The 25,961-nt window shown below is 38.4% G+C and overlaps 2 protein-coding genes across 5 annotated transcripts in view; one reads left to right on the top strand and one right to left on the bottom strand.

Annotated features, from left to right (window-relative positions):
- Positions 1 to 25,961, bottom strand: part of TMEM258 (transmembrane protein 258) — a 455,842-nt gene that overhangs the window by 257,505 nt on the left and 172,376 nt on the right. The window lies entirely within an intron of this gene.
- The window catches only part of MYRF (myelin regulatory factor), a 169,602-nt gene continuing 156,106 nt past the window's right edge, over positions 12,466 to 25,961 (top strand). For all 4 annotated transcript variants that reach the window (XM_063437751.1, XM_063437749.1, XM_063437750.1 and 1 more), the window contains exon 1: positions 12,466 to 12,899. In XM_063437751.1, coding sequence (XP_063293821.1) covers positions 12,854 to 12,899 — 46 coding nt within the window. In that variant the 5' untranslated portion in view covers positions 12,466 to 12,853. The remainder of the gene's footprint in view (positions 12,900 to 25,961) is intronic.

The following is a 25,961-nucleotide window of genomic DNA, read 5'->3' as shown; positions in this document are numbered from 1 at the left end:
TGTAATGTTGCTTTGATGGGTTATTCCAGAGTGAGCTACATGAACCTATAACAGGGCTTTGCACCGACGCTGCATGCATTAAAGGGTCACTATAGGGGCACCCAGACCATTTCATCTCATTGAAGTGTTCTGGGTGCAGTGTCCCTTCCCTACTTAGAGTACCATGCAGGGAACGCTGCTGAAACTCTCCTTGCATTATCCTGGTGAACACCGTGAGTGAAGGGACTATAACGAAGTTATACCTTAACTTTACAACCATAATACAATAATGTGGCTTTACAATTAGCATGTGTAAATAAGAACATCACATCACATTTAAATCACATTTTAGTTGCATGAATTATTCCCAGAACAGCCCCATCCCTGGCTGTACTCCCACTCCCTTCCCCCCAAGAATAAAGTGTCCATCTTGGTGCATTTGAAATATTAGGAGGTATATAGATGTGAACATATAAATTGGAAAGGGAGATATTTCATTGGGGAATGTGGATATATAAATTAGAAAGGGTTCCCTGTTCCAAACATGTTGCTACAGAGCACACTCCGTCCACTATCTACAGGAGACCACTCTTGACCTCCTTGTTCATGTTATATTGCTTTGTGGCCAAAGCAGTGGTTTATGTTAGTGTTATTTTGTGACTAACCGTTTTTCTTTATTTTGATTTCTGTATTGTTGTTTATTATTCCATGCTCTTTATGCGACCTGTCGCCCAACTTTTAATGTGTATCCCTAACGTGCGTGTGTCTTACTTCGATGCTCATGATATCACTGCATATTGGATACAATGTGTCGTGCAATACCAGCTCTCTTCCCATGATTCCGGCCCAAAACATGACTCCACCATCGCCTTGCTGACATCGCAGCCTTGTTGGAACAGGGTGGCCGTCCACCAACCATCCACTACTCCATGCATCTGGACCATCCAGGGTTGCACGGCACTCATCAGTGAACAGGACTGTTTGAAAATTAGTCTTCATGTATTTTTCTGCCCAATGTAGCTGTTTCTGCTTGTGAGCTTTGGTTAGTGGTGGCCGAATAGAAGGTTTATGCACAGTTGCAAGACTCTGGAGGACTCTACACCTTGATGTCCTTGGGACTCCAGAGGCACCAGCAGCTTCAAATATCTGTTTGCTGCTATGTAATGGTATTTTAGCAGCTGCTCTCTTGATCCGATGCATGGATTTGGCAGAAATCTTCCTCAATGTGCCTTTATCTGCACGAACCCGTCTGTGCTCTGAATCAGCCACAAATCTCTTAATAGTGTGATGATCACGCTTACGTTTTTGTGAAATATCTAATGTTTTCATACCTCATCCAAGGCATTGAACTATTTCACTCTTTTCGGCAGCAGAGAGATGCTTTTTCTTCCCCATATTGCATGAAAATGGTGCTCTGTTTAATAATGTGGAACACCCTCCTTTAGTAGTTTTTCCTTAAATTGGTCTCACCTGGCAATCTAATTATCACAGGTGTCCGAGATTGTTTTCAGTGATCAAAAGAGCCCTGAGACACAATGCCATCCATGAGTTAAACTGAAAAACAAAATATTTAATCTTTGTGACACTTAATAATTTGGAACAGGGTGTAGTGTTGGACATTGGGAGAGTTAAAAGGTGGGGTTTTGGAGGGGCTTAAGTCAGTATATGTGGGAGGGACCATAAATATTTGGGATGAAGCTCCTGGTCTTGATGCTACCTAGCAATGTTCCTGTCTGTTGTGGCTGTACTTACCTTATCCGGGGGCCGGCCAGGGTGCTCAGTTCGAGCCACGTGCGACTCGAGCAGTTCTGCTTCCGCACAAGCCGCGTGCGGCTCAATCTTCCCTTCTGAGCGGGCCGCGTGCAGTGACCGCAGTAAGCGGTCGCGCGGCTCGCATCACGAGCATGCTGTTAAAGGCACAGTGGGAGCCAAAAGTAGATTCAGACTTCCATTGGACCACGTTATTCCAACGCCCCCACACACGCACGTTTTGGGGGGCGTGGGCATGACGTTGGCCAATAAAATGTTAGTTAAGCATATTTAAACTTTCCTAGCCCTATCTACTTTACCCTGTGGGTTTCTGTTTCAGTACCCTTTAGTGCGTTCTTTGATCTATTGGTTTTATGCTGATATTGACCTTGGCTTTTTATCTGACTCTTAATTTATTTTGAAGCCTTTCCTGTCTTGTTTGCCCGTCTGACTGATTACCGTGTACCTGACTCTGGCTAGTTCTTGTTTTCGCTGTCTCTCCATTACCTTGACCTTGGCTCATCTCTGATTACGCTTTTTCTCTGTCTAACATTTAGTCCGGCCATTCTAAGGTCCGGTAATACATTATTTCCTCGTCTTTTCCCTTGCTATCCTATATTCTGCATGTTGGGGTATTATACTGTGACATTTAACACACCTTATTTCTCTTACAATTCCCTATTTACTAACATTAATATCATGCATCCTATCACATATTGCTAAGGTATTACATACCATCACCTAGTCACATTCACTTAGACACAGGGGCGGGCTGGGAAGGGGGGCAGGGAGGCAATTGCCCCCCAGGCCGCCCTTAACCCAGGGGCCAGGGCTGCCCACATCCAGCAAAAAAAGGAAAGCCTGTGGCTGAGGAATCTTTCAACTTACCTCACTCTTCCTGTAGCCTGCAGTCAGTGGAGTCGGCCGGCCTCTCCTGATGATGTCATGACTTTCACTGCTCTTCTCACAGGACCGCTGGGGAGTCTGGGAGAAGAGCAGAGGAAGCCACGCCCCCTCCTCCTGACATCATCAGGAGAGGCCTGGCCGACTCCACTGACTGCAGGCTCCAGACTTCACTGACTGTTGCTGTATGCTGGCTGCTGCCCACCCCTCCCTGGCCTAAGGTAAGACTCAGGGAGGGGGAAAATACACTTTAGTTTTTTTTTTATTCCCCTCCTCAGCCCTACCTCCCCCTTCCTCAGCCCTACCTCCCCCTTCCTCAGCCTTACCTCCCCCCTCCTCAGCCTTACCGCCCCCCTCCTCAGCGCCTGTCCCCTCCTCAGCCCTGCCCCCTCTCTTCCCCCCTCCTCAGCCCTGCCCCCCTCCTCAGCCCCTGCCCCCTTCTCAGCCCTGCCCCCTCTCTTCCCCCTCCTCAGCCCTGCCCCCCCTCCTCAGCCCCTGTCCCCTCCTCAGCCCTGCCCCCTCTCTTCCCCCCTCCTCAGCCCTGCCCCCCTCCTCAGCGCCTGTCCCCTCCTCAGCCCTGCCCCCTCTCTTCCCCCCTCCTCAGCCCTGCCCCCCTCCTCAGCGCCTGTCCCCTCCTCAGCCCTGCCCCCTCTCTTCCCCCTCCTCAGCCCTGCCCCCTCTCTCCCCCCCTCCTCAGCCCTGCCCCCCCTCCTCAGCCCTGCCCCCCTCCTCGCCCCTGTCCCCTCCTCAGCCCTGCCCCCCCTCCTCAGCCCCTGCCCCCCCTCCTCAGCCCCTGTCCCCTCCTCAGCCCCTGTCCCCTCCTCAGCTCCTGTCCCCTTCTCAGCCCTGCCCCCCCTCCTCAGCTCCTGTCCCCCTCCTCAGCCCCTGTCCCCCTCCTCAGCCCCTTCCCCCCTCCTCAATCCTTGTCCCCCTCCTCAGCCATCCCCTGTCCCTTAGTCAGGCTCTGGTCCCTTAGTAAGGCTCTGTCCCACCCTTTCCCTGCTCCTTTTTTACCACTCTCAGCTCCTGCCCCCTTTCTCAGCCCCATGCCTCCCACTACAGCCCCATAACATCCCCACTACAGCTCCTCTTCCCCCAATTGCAACCCATATCACCCACACCACAACCCCTTTCCCAAATTGTAGCCATCAACCTACTTAAGCCCCTATCCCCCCCTACATTTCCTAAACCCCCCAATTACAGTTTATACCCTCCACTACAGCCCTGTCCCTTTACTCAGCCACTGTCTACTGGTTTTAAAAGTGTAAAGTTTGGGTGTATGTGTGTGTCAGTATGTCTGTGTGTGTGTGTGTGCGCCAGTATGTCTGTGTGTGCGTGCAAGTATGTCTCTGTGTGTGCCAGTTTGTGTGTGTGTATGTCAGCCAGTATGCCTGTGTGTGTGTGTGTGTCAGTATGCCTGTAACAGTGTGTCTTTCTGTGTGTGTCTGTGTGCCTGTCAGTGAGTGTGTGCGTGTGCCTGTCAGTGAGTTTGTGTTTTTTAGTGTGCGCCAAATCAGCAAGTGTGTTTGTGCTTGTCATTGAGTGTCTGTTTAGGTGACTGCTCCCCCCGCCCCCCTTTCAATCACATGGGAAAGGTGTTTTTACTCTCCTCTTGGTGCAATGGGCCACTTGACTGGATTTGCCCCCCAGGCCAAAGGCTGCCAGCCCTCCCCTGCTTAGACACATACCTAATTATATTCACCCCAAATAAATTACATGTATTTACCAACCCAGTCACACTAAGCCACCCAGTCACACTCAGCCACCCAGTCACATGCTTATTTATTGCCACACTCAGCCACCCAGCCACACTCACTCACGCAGTCACACTCATCCACCCAGTCACATTCCTAACCATAGCCACACTCACCCGCCTATCATCTCAATTATTATCCACCTCCCTGTTCACATTGCCTTCCACATTTAGTCACCTACACATAATACGTCACCCAAATGTTGCATCCAACAACTTATATGATTCCATCAACGCATGCAATGTCACTATCCCACCCACCATGTCCTACATAAACTATGTAGAATTGTCATCAAAATTATTCAACCCCCATTGAAACTCTGGTTTATTGTCAAAATTTACAGGCTTTCAGCTGTTTACAATGAACTAATAAAAAAAACAATTAAAATAGCTCAACACAACGAATGTAGCGGTACTTACCCTTTCCAGGGGCCGGCCGGGGTCCTCTGTTCGAGCCGCGCGCGGTCCTGCTGCTGCACCTGCCGCGCGCGGCTCATCCGAAGGCAGAAACAGGAAGGCGGGCAGTGACCGCGAGAAGCGGTCACGTGTCCCGCCTGACTCTAAGAGCGTGCCGCGGGTCTCGGGCGCGCTCTTAAAGGGACAGTGGGAGCCTAAATTGGAAAAGGCCTCCCATTGGTCCCTGTCATGCCACACTCCCCATACACTTACCTTTTGGGGGCGTGGAGATGACAGGGACCAATCAAAATAGATGTTTAGGTATTTATACTCACCTTTTTCCCTTGGTTCCTTGCCATATCGTGGTTTCTGTTTCAGTTCCCTTTAGCGCTTGTTGTGTTCAGTTGTGTTCCTTCGTACTTGACCTTGACTTTGTTTTCTGACTACGATATCTCTTTATGAAAAACAAATACAGAGTCTAAGTGTGCAAACCAGAAATTACCAAGTACTCAAACACCCGTGTGGTAACCTCTCAATCCACACTAAAATCAGACAAAGATATATACATACATATAGGATGGAGTATCTTGGTTCACGGTAAAAGATGGTACTTAAATACACAGATGGAATAACTGTGGAGACAAAAATAGTACAGCAAGCACCTAGTGCAATAATGTATAATACATAAATAATAAAGTGCAAGATGTATAATTTAGTACTCACAAAAGAAGAGCCAAAGAAATATGGCTCAATCTGGACGCCTGTGGGATAATTTGGAGGGATCCCACTCCCTTAAATTGAGTAGATGGTTCCTTGGAGTTCCCACAAATAAATGTCCACACAAAAGCTATAGGTGAGGACAATATTCCTTTTAATAAAAATAAAATGCAAACCATATGAGATAAAATGAATTCAAATAGAATAAAAACAAGAGAGTGGCTTGCAGAAAACCACTCAAACTAGTAAAAAATAAAAGTTTATAAAGTCCACTTTGGGGTGCAGCAAGACACGTTTCGCCTAAATCCTAGGCTTCCTCAGTTGCTATTTACCTTTTCGTTGATGTTCCTTTATATACCTTCAAAGTGTTCTCCATATCGGCCTTTTTCCCGCGGTGTTCCTGTTTCCGGTTGCACGTCGGTGATGTACTTCCGGTTTTCGGGCGCGTTATTCAATCGTGTGTGGAACGCATATGCATTTCATTCATTGAAAAAATTTTATAAGTCACAAAGTCCGTCAGTGTGGAGAATTTTTGCGGAAATGTGTCAAAATATTTGTGTTCCACTCTTTCAACAGACGTTATCGTTTAAGCACATCGTTCATCATTGTATATACCCATGAAAATTTGAGAAAAAGAGATCCATAGCCTTATAATTAATTAATTGCATACTCCAAAGAGTCCATAGTTTAAAACAAGATACATAATGCATGAAATCCACAATGATAGAACAAATATAAAATAAAAATAATAAAATGCATATTAAAAATCGCTCTTAAGCCACAATATATTAAAATAAAAAATAATAAAAAATAAAATACAAATAAAAAATATATAAAAATATAAATAAATAAAGAAAAAGGATAAAGAAAAAAGAGAAAAGGGAACCACTATAATAAAAATCATGTTTAAAAAAAGTGACAGATTTCAAAATCAGAATTCAAACCATTAGGTATAAGAGTGTTAACATTAAATATAAACTTCATCTCCTCCTTCCCTAATTTCTTTATGTAATCGAGTCCCCTCCAATCCTTTTTAACCAATTTAATTGCACAAAAGAAGAGACCTGTGGGGTCTTGGTTGTGAAAAGTTTTAAAATGCTGGGAAACAGAATGTGTTTCCAAACCTTTTTTAATATTGTGCACATGCTCTGCAATTCTTACATGCAGAGGTCGTATGGTTCTCCCTATGTAAATGAGACTGCACGGACATCTCAAGGCATAAATAATTCCTTTAGAATGGCACGTCAAATGATCTGTTATTTTATAAAAATGTCCTATTTGTTCACTAATGTCTACAAGATGTCTTTTTTTATTTTTTGTGACCCTACATGGTAGGCATTCTCCACATCCATAAAAACCTATAAGATTTGTTAAAAAGTGGTCCGATTGAGTTTCTAGGTTACTTTTGACTAAGATATTTTTCAAGTTATTAGTTCCTCTAAATATAAAACTTGGTTTGGACGGAAGAATTTCTTTTAAAATGGCATCGTCTCTTAGGATGTGCCAATGTTTCTGTATGGCTCGTTGAATTTTCTTCGTGTTCCTATTATATTTGCTAATAAATGGAATTTCATTAAAAGGATTTTTTGAGGTATTTTTTGGTTTATACTTAAGTAGTTCATTTCTTTCTAGAAATTTTACTTCTTCCATATTTTTCTTTAGATCTCTTATATCATAGCCCTTATCTATGAACTGATTCATTATATGTTCCGCTTGTTTCACATATTCCTCCTTCTCTTTACAGTTCCTCCTTATTCTCCTAAACTGACCTTTCGGAGCATTGGTGAGCCAGGGAGTGTGATGGCAGCTAGACCGATTTATATAGCTGTTTGTGTCTACTGGTTTGAAGAAATTCCTAGTGAAAATAGTAGAATTTTTTATATAGATATTCAAGTCCAAAAAGTTTATATTATTATCACTTATATTACTAGTCAATTTTATACCCCAATCATTGGTATTGAGGAATTGGAGAAAGAGGGTAAGTTCACAGCTACTGCCTGTCCAAACAAAAAATATATCATCTATATATCTGCGATAGGACACCAAGTTTGCCGTCCAACCATGGCCACTGGAAATAAAATGTTCTTCCCAGTAAGCCATAAATAAACTAGCATAGCTGGGGGCAAACTTGGTGCCCATCGCAATACCGCAGATCTGTAGGAAAAATTGATCCTGAAACCAGAAAAAATGATTGGTTAAAATCAATAAAATGCCTTCTAAAATTAACTCTATTTGTTCCTCCTTAAAAGATGACTTCTCTAAAAAATGTTTAACTGCTTCAAGTCCTCTCTCATGTGGGATAATACTGTACAGTGAGCTAACGTCCCATGTGACTAAAAAATATCCTTCCTGCCATTCAGTTTGTTCTAATATTTGAAGCATATGGATTGTATCTTTGAGATAATACGGATTTTTCACCACTAGGGGTTGTAGCATAATATCTATGTATTCAGATACCCGGGTAGATACTGAGTCAATACCCAATATTATCGGTCTGCCTGGAGGGTTGTGTTGGTCTTTATGCACCTTAGGCAGATGGTAGAACACTGGTACCTTTGGGTATGTAATAGATAGGTATTTCGCCTCTTTCTCATTTATAATTTCTAGTTCCTTTCTCCTGGAGATATACTCATCAAATTTCTTCTTTGTTTCTCCCATAGGGTTAGATGTTAATTTCTGATATGTCAATGGATCTAGGAGAATTTTTTTCTGCTTCTTTTATGTAGTGGTCTCTGTTAAAAATAACAATCCCTCCCCCCTTATCTGCTGGTTTAATAACAGTGTCTTTCTCTTTTCTCATTTCTTTTAGCGTTTTCTGTTCTCTATAAGATAGGTTCTGTTGTAAAGAAATTATTTTATGGAAAAGATGAACCTCCGATACTGATACAAAATGATAACTTCATACACTCAGACTTAAAAGATAAGTCTACCTTCTTCCCCAGACATATGATCTCTGACCAAATGAAGGCCTTCGAAATCATAGTTATGAAAGAAGTTAATAAAATTAAAAAAAAATGAATAAATATCAACCATTTACACCACCACTGACCCAAAAGTAAAAGAAAAGTCAGTTCCAATATGCTCAAAATCATATAAATAAGCTACAGAAATTTTGTGATCCTGTTCTGTGGTGCAATAAAACAAAACTGGAACTTTTCAACCTAATGGATCAGCGGGATGTCTGGAGAAAGAAGAATGAAGATGTAGCGGAGCTCCAATACTCTGGTGAGTATCTCCTCTAAAATGTCCCTCAAGCTAGAAGAAAGGCACTAGATGACACTTAGGATAGGGGAGAATAACATGCTAATTACTGTCTGTAAGGAAGCTGAAGCTTGGGCGTCATTGGACCTTCCAACAAGACAATAATCCCTAGCATACCTCAAATTCCACCAAGGCTTGGTGGCAAAAAAAGTGCCCATCACAGTCACCTGACTTGATCCCCATAGAAAATCTCTGGTGGGATTTGAAGAAGGCGATTGCAGCACACAAACCCAAGAATGTTCCTGAACTGGGGTCCATTGCTCATGAGCAATGGTCTAAGGTTCCTAAGGAACGCCTGTCTGGCTATACATCTCATTTGCAGCAGGTTATAACAGCAAAAAGGTGCTCTACTAAGTACTAAAGATGCTTGCCCAAAGGGGTTAAATCATTTTGAGACTGGAGAAGTCATTATAAGTTTCATTATTAGCTGAATTTTGGGAAACCACTTGAATAGAGTTGAGCGAACCCGAACTGGAAAGTTCGGGTTCGTACCGAACATTACGTTTTTTGGACCCTGGACCCGCACACGGACATATCACTCTATGTTCGGGTTGGAGTTCGGTGTTCGGCGATTTAATGACGCGTATTGAAAGACTGCAGGGCAGCCAATCAACAAGCGTTTGACTTGTGTGCCCTTAGAAGCCATCACAGCCATGCCTACTAATGGCATGGCTGGGATTGGCCAGTGCAGCATGTGACCCAGCTAGTAAGGGCATGTCTAATAAACTGTGGCTGCTCACTGTTGAAAAAAAAAATTCCTATTGCCACCCCCGGCCCCCACCCCTGAGCGGCGGGAAGGGGGCCCAAAATAACAATAGGGGGGGGACCTACTGTCCTCCCCCAGGCCCCCACCTCTGCGCGGTGGGTGGGGGCCCTAAATATCAATAAGAGGGGGACCTATTGTCCTCCCCCCTGGCCCCCACCCCTGCGCAGCGGATGGGGGCCCTAATTAACAATAAGGGGGGGACACATGTCCTCCCCCCTGGCCCCCACCCCTCCGCGACGGGTGGGGGCCCTAAATAACAAAGGGGGGGGGACCTACTGTCCTCCTCCCCCGGGCCCCCACCGCTGAGCGGTGGGTGGGGGCCATAAATAAAAATTTGGGGGGGGAAACCTAATGTCCTCCCCCGGGTCCCCACCTCTGAGTGGCGGGTGGGGGCCCTAAATAAAAATTTACACCCCCCAAAATAAATTCCAAAGAACTTTCCCACGCTGTGTAAAATGAGACAGAGCACTCTGATTGGTGGATTTCAAGCCAACCAATCAGAGTGCTGTGACAGGTAAATGTAGAGACTTACCTGTCAGTCTCTTCATTTACCTGTCAGAGCACTCTGATTGGATGACTTAAACCAACCAATCAGAGTGCTCTGAGCCTAATTGCAGGGCAGGGCACGGCTTTATAAGCATCCAGCCCTGCAGAGCTCAGTCTGCATGGAGCCCTCCATGGGTGAAAATTGATTTATTTTTTTTAAAGTGCGTCGGTTATTATGGATTTTTATATGGCCTTTTTTGGGGTTGAAAAAAGAAGATTTTATAAGAAAGAAGACATCAAATGGTAAGTCTAATTTTTTTTAACAGGTATTTAGATAAGGGTCCCCCTCATTATTTTTAGGATGAGGGGGGGTAGGTAGGGATAATTTTTTTTTGGGGGGGTGACTAGGGGTTTGGAGACCCCTAGTCACCTGGAAGGGGGTAAATTTTAATTAGGGGCCCCCACCCGCCACTCAGGGGTGGTGGACGGGGGGGAAGTCATTAGGTCCCCCCTTATTGTTATTTAGGGCCCCCAATTGCCGCACAGGTGTGGGGGCCAGGGGGGAGGACAGTAGATCCCCCCCCAAATTCTGATTTATGGCCCCCACCCACCGCTCAGGGGGTGGGGGCCGGGGAGAGAGGACAGTAGCCCCCCCTTATTGATAACAATTTAGGGCCCCCACCCGCTGCTCAGGGGTGGGATCCGGGGGGGAGGACAGTAGGTCCCCCCTCCACATTCTTAATTAGGGTCCCCACCTGTCGCACAGGGGTGCGTGCAATAATTTTTTGATTTACAGTGAGCTCTGACTGTTTACTTGACACGCCCCTACTCGCGGTATAGCGAGTAGGGGCTGAATTTACTAATACTAAGTAATTTTTACTTAGTATTAGTAAATTTGGCTGAAATACCAATTTAGGTCTTTCAGCCTTTGGTAGATAGCTCCCTAATACCATGGGAATTAGGGAGTTATCTACTAAGCGGCTGCTTATTTTATTTTATTTTTAAGTGATTTCCCTATCCGCATTTGTCTGCAGGGCACTTGTCCTACTCTTACCCCCATTTTACTTCCTTTTGCAGCCCTCTAGCCCTTTCCAGGAGGTTTTTGGAGCCATTTTTGTGCCCAAAAGTTCGGGTCCCATTCACTTCAATGGGGTTCGGGTTCAGGGTCAAGTTCGAGCCTGAACCCGGACTTTTTTTCAGAGTTCGGCCGAACCCGCCGGACCCGAACTTCCAGGTGTCCGCTCAATTCTACACTTGAAGCATTCGTTTCAATTGTTTTAGTTTGATTTTTTCATTGCAAACTGTGATTGTCTGTAGATTTTCGCAATAAACCTGATTTTTACTGGCTGGATTAGGATGTTGTGAGAGGTGAGTGTGTTCCCCCAACATGTGCAGTGTTATGGTTAGTTATCATTACTAGTGACAACATTTCCCTAGAGTTTTGAGGACAATGTTTGCTATAATCTTCTTTATTGTGGAAGGAGGAACATATGACAGGAACAAACATAGAAAAGGAGAGGAAATGGATGTGCAAAGAAATAGCGACTTAGCTACACAGCATCGAACAGCACTGAACAGCCCTGTGACCAGGTGTCAGTGACGCTTGGCTCACCTCTGTGTCTATGGGTTTCTTTTTAGAATGCTTAGATCATGATAAGTTTTCAAGGAAATTGGCCCAAATAATGTTATGTTTTATCTAAAAAACTTTAAAAACCCAGCAAAAATACTTTTTTTTAAATAAAAATATATATTTCTAGAATATTTTCATGAGAACAAATACATATATAATCAAAAAAAATAAATATATATATATATACACATAACAATTGTACATAACTCTTCTGAGATGTACAAGTACTTTGCCCTCAGCAACAAGCGATGCAATACTGTGATTATATATAACTATATATATATAGAGAGAGAGAGATAATATAACTATATATCTATATAAATCTAAGAAAGAAAAAAGATTAACCACTAATAAACACAAAACATATGACTAAACTGACTGTTAAGAGGCTAAACATTTGTATAAATCATTTTTTAGTTGATATTCAAAGTTTAATAATTATTCACTCATAAACAAACAGAAATAATGTAACATATGCTCATTATGCCAATTTTCTTTTTAAAACTTCTAACTATTTAAAACTATCTGTGGAATGTTTATACATTTTTATTATAGTTTAAATGTTTTGTTAATATTTTTTTTTTTTGGAATATTACATTATATACAGAACACTATGTTATATGAACACACGCACATTTTTCATTATCATTAAAAGCAGTTGATTGTTTAAATATTTTTGTGATTATATAAATATTATGCTTGCCATAGAAAAAAACACAGAAATTCTGCGTAAGCTCAGCATCCAGCAGAGGGAGTGAGAGAAACATTGGAAGTGATTGTGTCCCAAGGAAAGTAGAAGTAGACAGAACAACAGCTACACTAACCCTGAGACTACCCAGAGAGAGGAGAGCTCTGAAGGTCCGGGGAAAAAAGGGATACAAAAAATAATGATAAATGGTATGCAGGACTAAAACAAACGCTTTCCAGGGACCCGGTTATAGAGAAGAACTGGGAATAAATACGAATCTAGACTCAGGGTTGTTCTGCACATGGGGGAAGTCTTTTTCTGAGAGGTTTTGGCTGTTGCATTAATATTTCAGTGGGCAGCTTAGACTAACTGTGCCGTATAGTGTGCAAGAGTGTCAGCACCGTACAACACAACGGACCCGAAGGCGACATTCTGCTACGTAGTGGACGCCACTACTTGATTGTAACTTCATGGCCGCTTGGACTACACAATCCTAGGACCTTGGGTTACCTCTAGGACGGAGTCATGGAGGTTGTGGATGAGACTGAGGCTTTACAACGCTTTTTTGAAGGTAAGAGCGCAAATTTATGGCCCATTAGATAGCCTGGACATGTGTGGAGAAACAACGCTAATTTTGTATGTTGCTTGTGATTATATCCGCATATCAAAAACTATTGCAGAACAAATTTATAGAAGAAAACTTTCTTTTGTAATATCTTGTGTTTTTACGTAATATCGCTTCTACTTTTGTTGTCTGGGTGGGTTGTCTGGCAAGATTGTGCACAATATGTACGTTCCCTTCTCTTTTACCATCTGCTACAGTTGACTCATTGGGCAGGAGAAAAATTCACACCTGGTGGTTTTACGGCATGGGACGTTAAGATTTGGTTTGATATTTATTGCGAGGCATATGTATTGCAAGAGAATTCAATACTCGTCCCTCTGGCGCAAAAAGTAGTAATGAGAAATGGCAAGGAACATTAAACGATATGCATTAAGAATCATGCTGGTCCTTAAAGAATGTGTGTTATTTGTGGGGATCATTCTTTGTCATTCTGACTAGGCTAGGATCATTGTTCTGTGATACAATACTGTATTACATTTTTATTTTACTTTGTAGATGGACGTTTGTGACAAACCTGCTTTGTTATTCTGTTATATAGACTGTTTTGTAGAGGCCAATGAAGCATTCTATCTGTGGAACTGATACACTGGAAAGACACAGGGCATTGGTCCCACAATAGGCCAGAGATTACCTGAATGAAAATGGTACCCATGTCATCACAGTTACCTGTGATCCAACTTCATTTTGACTCATTGAGATATTTTCTGAAATTTAGAAATGTAATTATTTCATCCTCCAAAAAAGGAATTTTTTGTAATTTTTGGGGGGATAAATTTTAGAACTGAATGGAAATATGCTCATTCTTGGATGTAGATAGTGACAAATCAGAATATAAAAGGTATATTATATTTATGTCAGAACATATGCTAAAGAATGTGGCTTTTTATAGTCATTTAATATACACATTTTCTTTAACTAAATTAAGTAGAAGATAAAATATCAACAGATTTGATTAAATATATATTTTAAGGAATGATAAGTGCCCTTGTTTATTGAAAGGGTTAAGCCTTAAATCAACAACTTAATCAACTTTATTTAAGAAAACAAATGGCTTGCCAGGTCAACGAGAGAGAAATAGCAGTGAGTTTCTGCTTTGTCTTTCCATTTTGCAATATGTGTAGATAACAGCCAGGTTAACACCTCAGCTGCTTTAAGGATCTGCGTCAAACTGCGGACAGATTTATGTAAAAAAATAAAACAAATTTATTAAAACCCGTGATAGAAATGAAATGAAAAACTCCCAATACATAAAACAGAAAATTTGCAAAAGTGTGGAAATTATGGGCTTAATTTTCATTTTTTTTTTTTTTTTAGTTAAAAACAGTGTGTTAACGAATTGATTGATTTTCACTGCTAAACTGGAGGTAATTGTGACAAACTACATACACAGATTCATAAAACGTTAACAATTGTGTTAAATAAAAAATGCACAATTTTATGTATCTGAGTTTGTTGTGATATATTTGTGTTTAATACAATATTTGCAAGACGTTATTAAAAAAAATAGATTTTAAAAATTTATATATTTTGAAACATTTGTCACTTAAAAAAAGGAATTTCTCCTTTCTACAGGTTTGAATACAATTTCCCAAAATATTGTGAAGTTATAGAAATACATAAAATGGAGAATTCATAGTGTGTTTCTATATGGGTTATACTGTTATATAAAATCATTTAGGGTCACGTTTAATAAACCTTTCCTATTTGCATAATACTTGTAAGTCTAAATAAAATGATTAATAATATATCTTAAAATATTAATATATTATGTACTGTAAAAAGATTAGAAAATGAAACTTGCATTTTGCAGTTAAAAAAAAATAGCTTGATATGAGTGAGACTTATAAAATATACCAAAATGTAAAATAAAGACAGGAATATGACTTTTATAGATTAAACACTGAGCAGTTCATTTTATTTCATCAGTGACTGTCAACGGATTAAAATAGCGAATATGCAGGACATTCGATGTTGTCATCACAATCTAGTTTTGTTAGACCTCATACCAACATGAAATGTTAGCTATGACCGCTGTCATTAAAGAAACTGGCATCTCAAGGCATAACAGGACCAGGCTGTGAAGATAACACTGTGTAACCTGCCACAATTCTGAGTTTATTCTTTGTGAAATTCATTTTACTTACATCAAAATACTTCAACTGAAACCCTTGATGATTTGGATCTATTTCCCCATTTGGTTATTTTGTAAAAAAAAAAAAAAAAATTTACATTCACTTTGAAATCACTATGGATTCCAGAAAATCTATATTTTAGTGAATAAAAACAATATATTGTCTCTTCTGCTTAATTTGTCAAAGAAACAATCATTTTAGGTTATCGTGAAGTCTTGTCTGAAATGGCATGTATTTATAATCTCTCATAACTCACAGTCGTCTGTCCTGTTAGGTGCGTTTGTGTTATAAAATGCAAGGTTGCACACAGTTCTATAGTTGTGTTTGTGTTATAAAATGTAAGACTGCACACAGTTATATAGTTGTGTTTGTGTTATAAAATACAAGGCTGCATACAGTTCTATAGTTGTGTTATAAAATGTAAGGCTGCATACAGTTCTATAGTTGTGTTATAAAATGTAAGGCTGCATACAGTTCTATAGTTGTGTTTGTGTTGTAAAATGCAAGGCTGCATACAGTTCTATAGTGGTGTTTATGTTATAAAATGCAAGGTTGCACACAGTTCTATAGTTGTGTTATAAAATGTAAGGCTGCATACAGTTCTATAGTTGTGTTATAAAATGTAAGGCTGCATACAGTTCTATAGTTGTGTTATAAAATGCAAGGTTGCATACAGTTCTATAGTTGTGTTATAAAATGCAAGGTTGCATACAGTTCTATAGTTGTGTTATAAAATGCAAGGCTGCATACAGTTCTATAGTTGTGTTATAAAATGCAAGGTTGCACACAGTTCTATAGTTGTGTTATAAAATGCAAGGTTGCATACAGTTCTATAGTTGTGTTATAAAATGCAAGGTTGCATACAGTTCTATAGTTGTGTTATAAAATGTAAGGCTGCATACAGTTCTATAGTTGTGTTATAAAATGTAAGACTGCATACAGTTCTATAGTTGTGTTTGGGTTATAAAATGCAAGGCTGCATACAGTTCCATAGTTGTGTTTGTGTTATAAAATGCAAGGTTGCATACAGTTCCATAGTTGTGTTTGTGTTATAAAATGCAAGGTTGCATACAGTTCTATAGTGGTGTTTGGGTTATAAAATGCAAGGTTGCATACAGTTCTATAGTTGTGTTATAAAATGCAAGGTTGCATACAGTTCTATAGTTGTGTTTGTGTTATAAAATGCAAGGGTGCATACAGTTCTATAGTTGTGTTATAAAATGTAAGGTTGCATACAGTTTTATAGTTGTGTTATAAAATGCAAGGTTGCATACAGTTCTATAGTTGTGTTATAAAATGCAAGGTTGCATACTGTTCTATAGTGGTGTTTGTGTTATAAAATGCAAGGTTCCATACAGTTCTATAGTTGTGTTATAAAATGTAAGGCTGCATACAGTTCTATAGTGGTGTTATAAAATGTAAGGCTGCATACAGTTCTATAGTGGTGTTATAAAATGCAAGGCTGCATACAGTTCTATAGTTGTGTTATAAAATGCAAGGCTGCATACAGTTCTATAGTGGTGTTTGTGTTATAAAATGCAAGGTTGCATACAGTTCTATAGTTGTGTTATAAAATGTAAGGCTGCATACAGTTCTATAGTTGTGTTATAAAATGTAAGGCTGCATACAGTTCTATAGTGGTGTTTGTGTTATAAAATGCAAGGTTGCATACAGTTCTATAGTTGTGTTTGTGTTATAAAATGCAAGGTTGCATACAGTTCTATAGTTGTGTTATAAAATGTAAGGCTGCATACAGTTCTATAGTTGTGTTATAAAATGTAAGGCTGCATACAGTTCTATAGTGGTGTTTGTGTTATAAAATGCAAGGTTGCATACAGTTCTATAGTTGCGTTTGTGTTGTAAAATGCAAGGTTGCATACAGTTCTATAGTTGTGTTATAAAATGCAAGGTTCCATACAGTTCTATAGTTGTGTTATAAAATGTAAGGTTGCATACAGTTCTATAGTTGTGTTTGTGTTATAAAATGCAAGGTTGCACACAGTTCTATAGTTGTGTTATAAAATGTAAGACTGCATACAGTTCTATAGTTGTGTTATAAAATGCAAGGTTGCATACAGTTCTATAGTGGTGTTTGTGTTATAAATTGCAAGGTTGCATACAGTTCTATAGTTGTGTTTGTGTTATAAAATGCAAGGTTGCATACAGTTCTATAGTTGCGTTTGTGTTGTAAAATGCAAGGTTGCATACAGTTCTATAGTTGTGTTATAAAATGTAAGACTGCATACAGTTCTATAGTTGTGTTATAAAATGCAGGGTTGCATACAGTTCTATAGTTGTGTTATAAAATGCAAGGCTGCATACAGTTCTATAGTTGTGTTATAAAATGTAAGACTGCATACAGTTCTATAGTTGTGTTATAAAATGCAGGGTTGCATACAGTTCTATAGTTGTGTTATAAAATGCAAGGCTGCATACAGTTCTATAGTTGTGTTTGTGTTATAAAATGCAAGGTTGCACACAGTTCTATAGTTGTTTGTGTTATAAAATGTAAGGCTGCATACAGTTCTATAGTTGTGTTTGTGTTATAAAATGCAAGGTTGCATACAGTTCTATAGTTGCGTTTGTGTTGTAAAATGCAAGGTTGCATACAGTTCTATAGTTGTGTTATAAAATGCAAGGTTCCATACAGTTCTATAGTTGTGTTATAAAATGTAAGGTTGCATACAGTTCTATAGTTGTGTTTGTGTTATAAAATGCAAGGTTGCACACAGTTCTATAGTTGTGTTATAAAATGTAAGACTGCATACAGTTCTATAGTTGTGTTATAAAATGCAAGGTTGCATACAGTTCTATAGTGGTGTTTGTGTTATAAATTGCAAGGTTGCATACAGTTCTATAGTTGTGTTTGTGTTATAAAATGCAAGGTTGCATACAGTTCTATAGTTGCGTTTGTGTTGTAAAATGCAAGGTTGCATACAGTTCTATAGTTGTGTTATAAAATGCAAGGTTCCATACAGTTCTATAGTTGTGTTGTAAAATGTAAGGCTGCATACAGTTCTATAGTTGTGTTTGTGTTATAAAATGCAAGGTTGCACACAGTTCTATAGTTGTGTTATAAAATGTAAGACTGCATACAGTTCTATAGTTGTGTTATAAAATGCAAGGTTGCATACAGTTCTATAGTGGTGTTTGTGTTATAAAATGTAAGGCTGCATACAGTTCTATAGTTGTGTTATAAAATGCAAGGTTGCATACCGTTCTATAGTTGTGTTATAAAATGCAAGGTTGCACACAGTTCTATAGTTGTGTTATAAAATGCAAGGTTGCATACAGTTCTATAGTGGTGTTTGTGTTGTAAAATGTAAGGTTGAACACAGTTCTATAGTTGTGTTTGTGTTATAAAATGCAAGGTTGGATACAGTTCTATAGTTGTGTTTGTGTTATAAAATGCAAGGTTGCATACAGTTCTATAGTTGTGTTTGTGTTATAAAATGCAAGGTTGCACACAGTTCTATAGTTGTGTTTGTGTTATAAAATGTAAGGCTGCATACAGTTCTATAGTTGTGTTTGTGTTATAAAATGCAAAGTTGCATACAGTTCTATAGTTGCGTTTGTGTTGTAAAATGCAAGGTTGCATTCAGTTCTATAGTTGTGTTATAAAATGCAAGGTTCCATACAGTTCTATAGTTGTGTTATAAAATGTAAGGCTGCATACAGTTCTATAGTTGTGTTTGTGTTATAAAATGCAAGGTTGCATACAGTTCTATAGTTGTGTTATAAAATGTAAGACTGCATACAGTTCTATAGTTGTGTTATAAAATGCAGGGTTGCATACAGTTCTATAGTTGTGTTATAAAATGCAAGGCTGCATACAGTTCTATAGTTGTGTTTGTGTTATAAAATGCAAGGTTGCACACAGTTCTATAGTTGTTTGTGTTATAAAATGTAAGGCTGCATACAGTTCTATAGTTGTGTTTGTGTTATAAAATGCAAGGTTGCATACAGTTCTATAGTTGCGTTTGTGTTGTAAAATGCAAGGTTGCATACAGTTCTATAGTTGTGTTATAAAATGCAAGGTTCCATACAGTTCTATAGTTGTGTTATAAAATGTAAGGCTGCATACAGTTCTATAGTTGTGTTTGTGTTATAAAATGCAAGGTTGCACACAGTTCTATAGTTGTGTTATAAAATGTAAGACTGCATACAGTTCTATAGTTGTGTTTGTGTTATAAAATGCAAGGTTGCACACAGTTCTATAGTTGTGTTATAAAATGTAAGACTGCATACAGTTCTATAGTTGTGTTATAAAATGCAAGGTTGCATACAGTTCTATAGTGGTGTTTGTGTTATAAAATGTAAGGCTGCATACAGTTCTATAGTTGTGTTATAAAATGCAAGGTTGCATACAGTTCTATAGTTGTGTTATAAAATGCAAGGTTGCACACAGTTCTATAGTGGTGTTTGTGTTGTAAAATGTAAGGTTGAACACAGTTCTATAGTTGTGTTTGTGTTATAAAATGCAAGGTTGGATACAGTTCTATAGTTGTGTTTGTGTTATAAAATGCAAGGTTGCATACAGTTCTATAGTTGTGTTTGTGTTATAAAATGCAAGGTTGCACACAGTTCTATAGTTGTGTTTGTGTTATAAAATGTAAGGCTGCATACAGTTCTATAGTTGTGTTTGTGTTATAAAATGCAAAGTTGCATACAGTTCTATAGTTGCGTTTGTGTTGTAAAATGCAAGGTTGCATTCAGTTCTATAGTTGTGTTATAAAATGCAAGGTTCCATACAGTTCTATAGTTGTGTTATAAAATGTAAGGCTGCATACAGTTCTATAGTTGTGTTTGTGTTATAAAATGCAAGGTTGCATACAGTTCTATAGTTGTGTTATAAAATGTAAGACTGCATACAGTTCTATAGTTGTGTTATAAAATGCAAGGTTGCATACAGTTCTATAGTGGTGTTTGTGTTATAAAATGCAAGGTTGCATACAGTTCTATAGTGGTGTTTGTGTTATAAAATGCAATGTTGCATACAGTTCTATAGTGGTGTTTGTGTTATAAAATGTAAGGCTGCATACAGTTCTATAGTTGTGTTATAAAATGCAAGACTGCATACAGTTCTATAGTTGTGTTATAAAATGCAAGGTTGCATACAGTTCTATAGTGGTGTTTGTGTTATATAATGCAAGGTTGCATACAGTTCTATAGTGGTGTTTGTGTTATAAAACGTAAGGCTGCATACAGTTCTATAGTGGTGTTTGTGTTATATAATGCAAGGTTGCATACAGTTCTATAGTGGTGTTTGTGTTATAAAATGCAAGGTTGCATACAGTTCTATAGTGGTGTTTGTGTTATATAATGCAAGGCTGCATACAGTTCTATAGTGGTGTTTGTGTTATAAAATGTAAGGCTGCATACAGTTCTATAGTTGTGTTATAAAATGCAAGGCTGCATACAGTTCTATAGTTGTGTTATAAAATGCAAGGTTGCACATAGTTCTATAGTTGTGTTATAAAATGCAAGGTTGCATACAGTTCTATAGTGGTGTTTGTGTTGTAAAATGTAAGGTTGAACACAGTTCTATAGTTGTGTTTGTGTTATAAAATGTAAGGTTGCACACAGTTCTATAGTTGTGTTTGTGTTATAAAATGCAAGGTTGCACACAGTTCTATAGTTGTGTTTGGGTTATGAAATGCAAGGCTGCATACAGTTCTATAGTTGTGTTTGTGTTATAAAATGTAAGGCTGCATACAGTTCTATAGTTGTGTTATAAAATGCAAGGTTGCATACAGTTCTATAGTTGTGTTATAAAATGTAAGGCTGCATACAGTTCTATAGTTGTGTTATAAAATGTAAGGCTGCACACAGTTCTATAGTGGTGTTTGTGTTATAAAATGCAAGGTTGCACACAGTTCTATAGTTGTGTTTGTGTTATAAAATGTAAGGCTGCATACAGTTCTATAGTTGTGTTTGTGTTATAAAATGCAAGGTTGCACACAGTTCTATAGTGGTGTTTGTGTTATAAAATGTAAGGCTGCATACAGTTCTATAGTTGTGTTATAAAATGCAAGGTTGCATACAGTTCTATAGTGGTGTTTGTGTTATAAAATGTAAGGCTGCATACAGTTCTATAGTTGTGTTATAAAATGCAAGGCTGCATACAGTTCTATAGTTGTGTTATAAAATGCAAGGTTGCATACAGTTCTATAGTGGTGTTTGTGTTATAAAATGTAAGGCTGCATACCGTTCTATAGTTGTGTTATAAAATGCAAGGTTGCATACAGTTCTATAGTTGTCTTTGTGTTTTAAAATGCAAGGTTGCATACAGTTCTATAGTTGTGTTATAAAATGCAAGGTTGCATACAATTCTATAGTGGTGTTTGTGTTATAAAATGTAAGGCTGCATACAGTTCTATAGTTGTGTTATAAAATGCAAGGTTCCATACAGTTCTATAGTTGTGTTATAAAATGTAAGGCTGCATACAGTTCTATAGTTGTGTTTGTGTTATAAAATGCAAGGTTGCATACAGTTCTATAGTTGTGTTTTTGTTATAAAATGCAAGGTTGCACACAGTTCTATAGTTGTGTTATAAAATGTAAGACTGCATACAGTTCTATAGTTGTGTTGTAAAATGCAAGGTTGCATACAGTTCTATAGTTGTGTTATAAAATGCAAGGTTGCATACAGTTCTATAGTTGTGTTTGTGTTATAAAATGCAAGGTTGCATACAGTTCTATAGTTGTGTTATAAAATGTAAGACTGCATACAGTTCTATAGTTGTGTTATAAAATGCAAGGTTGCATACAGTTCTATAGTTGTGTTATAAAATGTAAGACTGCATACAGTTCTATAGTTGTGTTATAAAATGCAAGGTTGCATACAGTTCTATAGTTATGTTTGTGTTATAAAATGCAAGGTTGCATACAGTTCTATAGTTGTGTTTGTGTTATAAAATGCAAGGTTGCACACAGTTCTATAGTTGTGTTTGTGTTATAAAATGTAAGGCTGCATACAGTTCTATAGTTGTGTTTGTGTTGTAAAATGCAAGGTTGCATACAGTTCTATAGTTGTGTTATAAAATGCAAGGTTCCATACAGTTCTATAGTTGTGTTATAAAATGTAAGGCTGCATACAGTTCTATAGTTGTGTTTGTGTTATAAAATGCAAGGTTGCATACAGTTCTATAGTTGTGTTTTTGTTATAAAATGCAAGGTTGCACACAGTTCTATAGTTGTGTTATAAAATGTAAGACTGCATACAGTTCTATAGTTGTGTTATAAAATGCAAGGTTGCATACAGTTCTATAGTGGTGTTTGTGTTATAAAATGCAAGGTTGCATACAGTTCTATAGTGGTGTTTGTGTTATAAAATGTAAGGCTGCATACAGTTCTATAGTTGTGTTATAAAATGCAAGGTTGCATACAGTTCTATAGTTGTGTTATAAAATGCAAGGTTGCACACAGTTCTATAGTTGTGTTATAAAATGCAAGGTTGCATACAGTTCTATAGTGGTGTTTGTGTTGTAAAATGTAAGGTTGAACACAGTTCTATAGTTGTGTTTGTGTTATAAAATGCAAGGTTGCATACAGTTCTATAGTTGTGTTTGGGTTATGAAATGCAAGGCTGCATACAGTTCTATAGTTGTGTTTGTGTTATATAATGTAAGGCTGCATACAGTTCTATAGTTGTGTTATAAAATGCAAGGTTGCATACAGTTCTATAGTGGTGTTTGTGTTATAAAATGTAAGGCTGCATACAGTTCTATAGTTGTGTTATAAAATGCAAGGTTGCATACAGTTCCATAGTTGTGTTTGTGTTATATAATGTAAGGCTGCATACAGTTCTATAGTTGTGTTATAAAATGCAAGGTTGCATACAGTTCTATAGTGGTGTTTGTGTTATAAAATGTAAGGCTGCATACAGTTCTATAGTTGTGTTATAAAATGCAAGGTTGCATACAGTTCTATAGTGGTGTTTGTGTTATAAAATGTAAGGCTGCATACAGTTCTATAGTTGTGTTATAAAATGCAAGGCTGCATACAGTTCTATAGTTGTGTTATAAAATGCAAGGTTGCATACAGTTCTATAGTGGTGTTTGTGTTATAAAATGTAAGGCTGCATACAGTTCTATAGTTGTGTTATAAAATGCAAGGTTGCATACAGTTCTATAGTGGTGTTTGTGTTATAAAATGCAAGGTTGCATACAGTTCTATAGTGGTGTTTGTGTTATAAAATGTAAGGCTGCATACAGTTCTATAGTTGTGTTATAAAATGCAAGGTTGCATACAGTTCTATAGTGGTGTTTGTGTTATAAAATGTAAGGCTGCATACAGTTCTATAGTTGTGTTATAAAATGCAAGGCTGCATACAGTTCTATAGTTGTGTTATAAAATGCAAGGTTGCATACAGTTCTATAGTGGTGTTTGTGTTATAAAATGTAAGGCTGCATACCGTTCTATAGTTGTGTTATAAAATGCAAGGTTGCATACAGTTCTATAGTTGTCTTTGTGTTTTAAAATGCAAGGTTGCATACAGTTCTATAGTTGTGTTATAAAATTCAAGGTTGCATACAGTTCTATAGTGGTGTTTGTGTTATAAAATGTAAGGCTGCATACAGTTCTATAGTTGTGTTATAAAATGCAAGGTTGCATACAGTTCTATAGTTGTCTTTGTGTTTTAAAATGCAAGGTTGCATACAGTTCTATAGTGGTGTTTGTGTTATAAAATGTAAGACTGCATACAGTTCTATAGTTGTGTTATAAAATGCAAGGTTGCATACTGTTCTATAGTTGTGTTTGTGTTTTAAAATGCAAGGTTGCATACAGTTCTATAGTTGTGTTATAAAATGCAAGGTTGCATACAGTTCTATAGTGGTGTTTGTGTTATAAAATGTAAGGCTGCATACAGTTCTATAGTGGTGTTTGTGTTATAAAATGTAAGGTTGCATACAGTTCTATAGTTGTGTTATAAAATGCAAGGCTGCATACAGTTCTATAGCTGTGTTATAAAATGCAAGGTTGCATACAGTTCTATAGTTGTGTTATAAAATGCAAGGTTGCATACAGTTCTATAGTTGTGTTATAAAATGCAAGGTTGCATACAGTTCTATAGTTGTGTTATAAAATGCAAGGTTGCATACTGTTCTATAGTTGTGTTTGTGTTTTAAAATGCAAGGTTGCATACAGTTCTATAGTTGTGTGATAAAATGCAAGGTTGCATACAGTTCTATAGTTGTGTGATAAAATGCAAGGTTGCACACAGTTCTATAGTTATGGCTGACTGTGGTATCCTTGGAATAATATCTCCATGTGGCTCAGTTTACAATGCTTATCTTCTAGCGCTTTTCAATACACCATTATCTAGAAAGCAGGGCTCTCCTCGTGGGCCATAATACTGCCAGGGTGTTTTAGGATACTATTAACATGGATTAGCTGATTAATATCACGCCTATTGCAGTTAAAGTATCATCCTCAGAGACTATAGATATATAGCCCTTATCAATCTCTAGGCCGGTAGTGTCTAACCATATTATTATTATTATTATTATTATTATTATTATTGTCATCTATACAGATTCCATAGCGCTTATCAATACAGATGTTTGTGAACTGAACTTCTTATAAGCGCTACGGAATTTGTTGGCGCTATATCAAAATAATAATAATAATAACAATAAAGCTATAAGCGAGATGTTTTGCCATTTTTAATATTAGAAGAATTTTTATAGCGTCAACATATTCCGTAGTGCTTTACAGTTATAAAATGGGGATAGTAACTAACCTATTGAATGTAACAGAGAGAAGAGGGGAAGAACGAGCTCTAACGAACTTGCATTTAATGTTTTTTTCAGTATATTTTTTTATATAAAAAACGTCTGTCATATTTTGGAAGATCTGGTTAGGTTACGTTGGATGCAGGACAGAGAAAGTAGGTTTTAATTAAAGAGACACTATGGGCACCTAGACGATTTCAGCTCATTGAACTGGTCTGGGTGCAGTGTCCCTGCCCCCCTTAGTGCTGCAATGTAAAACGCTGCAGTTTTTGAGAAACTGTAATGTTTACATTGTAGTACTAAGACAATCTCTAGTGGCGCTACCCGGATTCCACCGGACTGTGGGTCCCTTAAATGAAGCTGGACATCCTCACGCTTTGCAGGATGACACCCAGTGTCCATGAAATCCCTATAGGAAAGAATTGAGTCAATGCTTTCCTATGGGGAAGGCCTATAGTGCTTGCTGACGTCGGAGGAGGTGGAGCGCCGGCTCAGCGCAGATGGACATTGGCGCTAGAATTGGATGAGTAAATAAAGAGTTTTTAACAGTTTATGTGCAATGTGGGGGGCATAGGGAAGGGAAAGAAGGAGGGGGACCAGAGGGCACTATAGTGTTAGGAATCCAGATTTTCTAACACTATAGAATCCCTTTAACCGAATCTCCCCTTTGCAGCCATCACCATTGTTTTTCCAGTGGGCTTCTTACGCACCTGGCGCTGCATGTGACAGAAGTTGAGTCAGTAAGGTACTCTTGTGCATGCGCAAAAGTGCATCACTGAGTTCTACCGAGGATCCTGCGGGACTGTGGAATCCGACACTGTATGATGCCTAAATGTCACAGCCCTTACTGCTTTAAATATAAAGTGCTGGTTACCGAACACAGCAACATGTAACATTTGCAGCTGATATCATGGGCAAGCATCCATTGATTATCGGAATATATAGAAAAAGCTACTTTTACCGTGATTTCAGTCTCATGTTGATTTTTATTTACTTATTTTACTTTATTTATAGATTTATGAACACTGACAAAGTAAACAATACTATTAATTTAGTGATAACCCCTATGGCTGATGCAATGCTTTGATGACCTCACTTATAATATTTTTACTGGGCTTTTGTCATGAGTACCTGAGTAA

The sequence above is a fragment of the Pelobates fuscus genome, chromosome 12, assembly GCF_036172605.1.
Source record: "Pelobates fuscus isolate aPelFus1 chromosome 12, aPelFus1.pri, whole genome shotgun sequence".
Taxonomy (NCBI): domain Eukaryota; kingdom Metazoa; phylum Chordata; class Amphibia; order Anura; family Pelobatidae; genus Pelobates; species Pelobates fuscus.
This window is presented reverse-complemented; position numbering and strand designations above follow the sequence as displayed.